This window comes from Anopheles nili, chromosome 2 (genome assembly GCF_943737925.1).
Source record: "Anopheles nili chromosome 2, idAnoNiliSN_F5_01, whole genome shotgun sequence".
In the NCBI taxonomy this organism is placed as follows: Eukaryota; Metazoa; Arthropoda; class Insecta; order Diptera; family Culicidae; genus Anopheles; species Anopheles nili.
In genome coordinates this window covers 73,632,357-73,639,728 of record NC_071291.1, presented here as the reverse complement: position 1 = coordinate 73,639,728, position 7,372 = coordinate 73,632,357, and the positions used below count along the sequence as shown (strand labels likewise).

At 47.9% G+C, this 7,372-nt stretch overlaps 1 protein-coding gene across 1 annotated transcript in view; it reads left to right on the top strand.

The window, feature by feature from the left end:
• The window catches only part of LOC128731236 (uncharacterized), a 205,157-nt gene extending 198,038 nt beyond the window's left edge, over positions 1–7,119 (top strand). The window contains exons 6-8 of the mRNA XM_053824342.1: positions 1,665–1,856; positions 4,144–4,185; positions 5,497–7,119. Coding sequence (XP_053680317.1) covers positions 1,665–1,856; positions 4,144–4,185; positions 5,497–7,119 — 1,857 coding nt within the window. The remainder of the gene's footprint in view (positions 1–1,664; positions 1,857–4,143; positions 4,186–5,496) is intronic.
• Positions 7,120–7,372: the final 253 nt, after the last annotated feature.

Genomic DNA, 7,372 nt, shown 5'->3' with positions numbered 1-7,372 from the left:
CGCGAAGCTGGATACAACAGCGATCCTTTTCGTTGCGCGCAAACGCTCGGAATGTTTGTTGTGCGCTGCCTACTGTCCGGAACGAGTTCTGTAAATAAGCAACTTTATTTACGTCAGCCCACCTTGCCATCTTTGTGCTCGTTGGTCGAGGTCGATCTCGTGTGCGCGATCCACGGCCTTACATGCTCTACATGCGCTATATTGTAGCTCTATTTTTTTTGTCCATCTCTATGCGTCTGCTCTCTTTCTCGCTCTTTACTGTAATCGATCTTGGTTAAAGTATATACAGAAATGATTGAGTTTTGTTTATTTTACTATTCTGCATGACTCATTTTATTCTCAACAAACCTCCATCATGAACATCATCATCGTCCTTTTATCCGACTTCCTCTAGATTGTATCGTACCGCATACAACTTACTGACACGAGATCAAGCGCGCGTTTAGTATAAGTATTTATAGCAAAATTAAATAACCAAATAAATCCAGTGCAACGCCAGAGCTACCAAAGCTAAATGAGTAGATCGTACGCATCCATCGTGGGTACGAAACATTGCAACGTATACCGAAGTAAATGTCCTTCATATGTATTCAGTTAATGCAATAAATAGTTAGTTTCAGTACGTTTATTGACATCTAGTGATAATCCAGAAGTAACTGAAGCGTATTCATTACATTACCATAAGCATTACAATCTTCTACAACAAAGCGGCGTATTTCAAACATAGTTTTCCTCTAGTGTAAGCAAATGATACAGCGTCATCTGCCACAAAACTTAGTTTTACGGCGTAGAGCTAGCTGAAGTGTATCGAATTTTATAGAATAGAATATAAATGGCTTTTTGGGATGACCAAATTTACAGGGGAAATTTGTAGAGCTACTGTTAGTGCAAATGCTTTCTTCTTCATATAATCATACCAATTACTTACTCCTGATCTTTGTATTCAAATCCCACATACGTTTATGATTTTAAATTTGGATAGTTAAGTTCAGATTGCGAAGTGCAGTGTTGCGTATGCAGCTCGGTAAGATAGTTGTCTTTTAACCGAGCTCTACTTTCTCTATTGTCTGTTATTTGTTTTCTTTTACGTATATTTGTTCTGCATCGATTTATTTTCTTCTCGCTTTTTTTACATCTTATTATTTTCTCCATCCCTAATTCTATCTTTGTATATTTTGTTCCATATTTTTACTTGTGTTTCACGTATTTTCTCTTGTTACATTTTGTATATTTTTTGTGTTTGTATTCGAGCAGTTTCCAAATTATAGAGACATATTTTATTAAAACATTGCTTGTTATGCTTCTTCTTCTTCTTTTTATTCTTTATCTCGAAACACTACACCGGACGCCGGAAACGGAAAACAATATAAAACACCCACTCTCTGTACACGATTCACCCTCACCGACCGGGAACACTGACACTCTGTTACACGGAACCCACATACACACACGCCCACACTTGCACGGACTTCCGATTCCTTTCGGGATCGCAAATCGGACACCCTCTCTCCGCTTGCCATTGTCTGTCTCTGCGGTTGCATTATGCGGAACGCGCACACAAACATCCACACACACACACACACATGTACACCAAACCCACACCAAACGCTATACATACGCGAACCGAATTCTACACAACGCTCTTCTAACCTAACGATCATTAGACTGCACCCGTATCTGCTGCGGCCGCTGTAGCCGCTGCCGCCGCCGCTGCCGCTGCTACCATGGGTCCCCTCCAACCACCACCGCCACCGCCCGGGGCTGTCACTTCGACGAGCCAGCTGTCCCTTTCTGGTGGCCAATCTCCCCTGGAGGTTGGCAAAAAGCGTGCAGCCGATAATGACATGATACAAATGGTATTACCATCTTTATTTTCCTAGTTTTTTTTTCGTTTTATATCTTCTACTTTCCTTGTGTTCCCTTAAACAATTGATTTAATTTTGGCTCCCTCACCTGTTGCCCTTTCGAGTCCTTCCCCAATAGATCCCTTCTTTGGTAACCTCGTATTAGTTTTCCGTGTTTTAGACTTCCTTAGCCCTTTGATTAACGACATTCTTCCGTTTTGTTTAAGTGTATGTTTTCTCTTGTTACGTTGTTAAGATTAATTTAACTTCTTAGTTTACGTTAGTTCCATTGACCACAGTGTACCACTAAACCTTCCCATGGTGTTCCCAACGTTGAATCCCTCACGTACCTCGTACTAGACACTAACAATACAATTACATATCACTACACAGCGCAATATACTAATCCCTCACTAATTGATCCATTCTATCAGTGCAGCTATTTTTCACTGTTTTCGGCGATTTTCACCATCAAAATGAACCATCGAGAAAAAAAATAATCATCTATTCTGTTATCCTTCGACCGCGTTTCGATCGATCTTGTTTCTAAATAGTTTGGCAAGCCTTCTTCCAACACTCGATTGAGTGTGGTTTTGTGTTACGTTTTCTTTCGACTCTCGCTTATGCTTGCACGGTATTACAATTACAATTTCGGTTCTGGAAAGCTCAAATACGTTCCAACAAATTCAGTTCGTTGTGCTATCGTTTTCGTCCTTCACTCTTTGTTTCAATCGCTTTGTGATCATTTACTGTACCGTAGTTGTGTAAATACGCATCCTTAACGAAGAAGAACGCAACACTGACACGAACGAGAAGTAGAATCGTTCGGATTGATTTTTTTATTCTTCTGGGGAGAAACGTACCATTATCCGTTATCGATGCTTGTCAGTGATGCTGATGTGCTTGAGTGCTTGAACCTGATAAAATAAAATTACCCAGAGCCAGCGCCAATTTATTTTTACGACACGCACAAAAACATAAGCCAAAGCCACCCTCGCCGTGGCTCCACCATCATATAGGGTTCCGGCTCGCCGAGTGGCATAGAAACAGACCGAGCGATGGAGGACGCTAGCTAACCGCCAGGATGCGATCGCCACAGCAGCTAACTGTCGCCCAGTAACCGCCAGCAATATCGCTATAACCGTGCATATGTAATCAACTCACCTTACAGGTCGATCGGCTTGCTCGGTCGTCAGCTAGGAAGTTCAAGAGACACGCGATCTCTCTCCTTATCCCGCTCTCTGTTAGCGAATAAACATTTTCCCCCAGCCGGCAATGAAGCGTACGATGGAAAGCAATTTTATCAGCCCATATCTACTCTCCTCTACTAGCCAGTGTGCACTTAACGCAAACTTAATACAACCGAGCGTCCTCATCCGGCCCCATTGGGCCCCCTTAGATCCCTTACCCCATTTGCCAACACCCTGCCCATGTAACTGAAACCGAGAACAAGGATTCTCACCCTCACACATACACACACACACACCCCCAGCACCCCAGTAACTAACCGTAACCGCCATAGATGTGTGTGTGTTTATGTCTTAACCACGTCTCGTTTGATTCCTTTCGTTTCGTTTCATCACCGATTCGATTAAGTTGTCCGTAAACCTCCATAACTTTCTTGTGTAGCCAGTTAAGAATTATTTGTATTATTTCATCTTGCCGTTGTTTCGAATGATTTGTTTCCTTCGAATAATTTGTGTTTCGATTAAGCCCGATAGTGTGTACCTTTCCAGGACTAATGAATGTTTTCCTTTTTTCTCTTTGCTTTTTTCTCTTTCTCTCTCTCTCTTTCTCTTTCTCTCTCTCTCATTATATTCCCACACCTTTTCCGTACCATACGACAATGAATGTACCCGATCTGTGTTTCCGAATGATCTCGCATTCACACGCCACTATCGCATTGTCCCATTGCGCGAACCATTCGCCAACGACTCACCTCATCACACAATGCCCTTCAACAAACAACCCCCCCCCCCTCCTCCCTCCACCACCACACACCCACACCACCACTCGTGTGAATATGCACCCGAATCTGTGCAACGCCGTGCAACGAAAACCTGGCGCGCCACTAATTTTGTCGTCCCTAACATCCGGCACTCGTCTCACCACGATCACGTTGCAATCGAACCACAACTCAATCGCATCCGGCACACCGGAACCGTTCTGTTATCGTTTGTCTCCCTATCTGTCTCTCTATCTCTATCTCTACCGCCTCGCACACCACACGCCCATACCAACCATGCACCCAACATCGTCAATGAAAACACGAAACAAAATCCAACCAACCCTCCTCCAGATGGACATGAAAACGATGGGATCTATTTACTATGAAAACTTTGTAAGTAACTGCGCCACTTTTTTTGATTTTTCATTCAACTTTTTTGTTGTTGTTTTTGCTACTACGCCCAGCATTGTACGCCTTATCTCCATCCCGCCCATCCCTTTCTTTCGTTGTAAGAAGGCGCGATCGCCGATCGCGTGCTTATCGCGGTGCGTAGCTAGTATTGCGCTTTCGGTTGTGGTATTTTTTGATTTTCTTTTATCCTTTCGGTTTTGGTACGAGTAGTATGGTGTTTTGGTTTTGCGTACTTTTCGTTGCTACTCACATTTCGGTTATTCGTTTTTTGTCCTAACTCTTCGTTGAATAATCGTTCGCAAATCCGAAGCGGAAGAGGTTTTGAGAAACGTCCATCGCACACCACCGATTGGTGCATTTTTGAAAAAGCTTTCCCTCCTCAAATTGGCTCCATCAATCCAGAGAACCGACCGGTCCCAAGACAGGGCAACTCTTCCTTGACAAAGCAAAGCTCCTTCCACCCCTTGGAACAGCGACACTAGGAAAAAAATAAACTTAACACAAACTCCTGCCTCCCACACAATAGATAGAAAAAGGCATCAACGGCGTTTACAATGCCCAATCCGATGTGAGGAACTTCCGTCCCCGGGTCTTTCCCACTGCACACAAATTCACCTTAACGTTCCGTTCGAAACCGTACCCTTTGGTTTATATCCTTCGCTGGCGTATGCGCGTGTAAATTAGTGTATAATTTGATCAAAGCAAAATTTCGCCTAGTCGTAGCACTACAAAAAACAACCAAAACCTCCCGTATGCTTCATCATCAATCACCCTTACGCGCCTGCTCACACTATCGCACTTTCAGCTAACTGTCTCTCTCTCATCTCGTATATCTATTTTTCTGTCTATCTCTAGCTCTAAATTTCCCTACCCAACTGATCTGTTTCTATGACTATATCCCCAACCCACTTCTTAACTCTCTTTCTCTCATACTCTTTCTCTCTCTCTCTCTCTCTCTCTATTTTCTCGATTCTGTTTCTCTGTCTTTATCTTAGTTTGTTTCCCCGATTGGAAAACAATTCGAAAAACCCCAACCCCTGTACAAAACCGTAACCCGCTAGTGTTCGTTATTTAGTCAATTAGAGCGTTTTATCCATCCGTTTTGTATCCATTTTACTCGTGCTCTGTACCACACACACACATACACACACATAGACACACGTGGTGCCCACGTGGCATTCGGCTCACGCTGGCCCGCATACAATGGCGCCGTCACTAATCTCTCGCTCTTTATCTCTCTCCATTTCTTTGTGCATCTCTCTCTCTCTCACACACACACACTCGATCGCGCAGGCTTTCCCGGGAATGGTCCCGTTCAAGCGATCCGCCGGAGAAAAGTCCGGAATTCCCGTCTACCAGCCGGGCGCCACCTACCAGCAGCTGATGCAGCTCCAGCAGCCGTTCGTGCCAGTGTCATGTGAGTACCCCAGTACCAGTTCTAGCGCCACAGCCGCTACCTATATTCCACCAGCATCCACAGCAACCTCCATCGCTAATAGCCTCGCGTGTCTGGCGAGCAGCAGCAGCAGTAGTAGTAGTGGTGGAGTCGGTGGCGGTGGTGGCGGCGGCGGTGGCGGTGGCTTGGCCGCCGCCCTTGGCGCCGCTAGCAGCGCCAGCTACAGCCCGTCGTCTATGTTACTCGGTGGGTTATATTACAGCACCAGTGGGGCCGGTGGCACGAGCGCCAACGTCACATCCGGTGGTGGTGCTGGTGCCGCGGCCGGATTAGGATGGGGTGCGGGAGGTGCCGGACTGCTGAACAACAACAGCCCGAAGATGAGCAACAAGAATGCACCGGGCTCGCTGTCCAAGTCGATGTCCTTGCAATCGATGGCCTCGCTCGGAGGCAGCATGACGCATCTGCCAGGAGCGGCCAACGGTCAATCGGAGGGTGGTGACTTGAAGGAGACTGGTGGGACCGGTGGAGCCGAGAAGGAGGACGGGCTTGCGGGAGCTGACCTGCTGACTGCTAGCAGTGGTTCGCTGTCAAGCAGCAGCGCGACTACGACCACGGTTGGCAGTGGTGCCGCTTTGTCTCAGTCGCTGGCAACGTCCTCTACTCAGGCCGTTACTGTGCCAGTGACGAGTCCGCTGATGCAGTACTCAGCTGTCGCGACGTCGACAGCTGGTGGGCTGGCCGGGCATATGAGCCACCAGGCGGCTTCGATGCAAGCGCAACTGCAGGCTGCTCAGGTTGCGGCTGCTGCACAACACGCGCATGCCGTTCAGGCTCAAGCGGCTGCCGCAGCCACACAGAACGCAGCCTTAGCTGCGGCTGCTGCAGCAGCCACAGTCCAGTACCCGACAGCCGGCGGGGCACATTACGCCGACGCGGCCAGTATGGCCAAGGAGGTGGCGCACAAGAATTACGCGCTCAAACTGCACGGTGGCTCGACGGCGCTCACTGGCAAGCCCTTGACAGCCCTCGGTTACACCGGGGTTGCGCTGAACAAGGGTGGTTTGTTGCCGCAGCCAGGCCAACAGTACGCAGCCGCTTCGGCTACAGCAGCCTATCCGCAGGCAGCCGCTAGACTCAGCTCTCCGGCTGTCGCGGTAGCAGCTGCTACGCCTCAGCAGACGCTGTTGGCGCCTTCGCTGACGACCCGGCCACCACCCCCTATCATGCCTCAGGCCGCCGGGGCCTATCCACAGCTCCTCCGTCCGCAGATGCCAGCCGCTTTCGGCTCAAACCCGTATGCGGCGGCTGCCGTTGCCCAGCAACAGCTGATGAACCAAGGCTTCATGTATCCGGCCGCAGCTGCCTTTTCGGCTGGAGGCTATCAGTTCCCGATGGCACAGGCAGGCCTACCCTCTAGCCTGACCGCCATCCCGGCACCCGTGCCACAGGTTTCCGCTTCCCCGGCGGCCGGTAGCGCCGTCGTCCTGAACCCGTACAAGAAGATGAAAACCTCCTAAACGGCCTAAGACGGTTCTGGTGTAGGACGAGACGGGAGCAGACCGAAAGTGGTCGATAAAAAAAACTATTGCCATAAGCAGCAAATGAAGTCAAGACGGGAGTAAACGAACCGCAAACACACGAACGAACACATGATAATCTTAGAAAAACGCTTTCCTCCTAGAGGGAAACTTTTGTGGGCCTACAGAAGGGCTCGAGATGGCCGTCATGTTGGACGACGTCAGTAGGAGTAGGGATACCGTAAGTTTATGC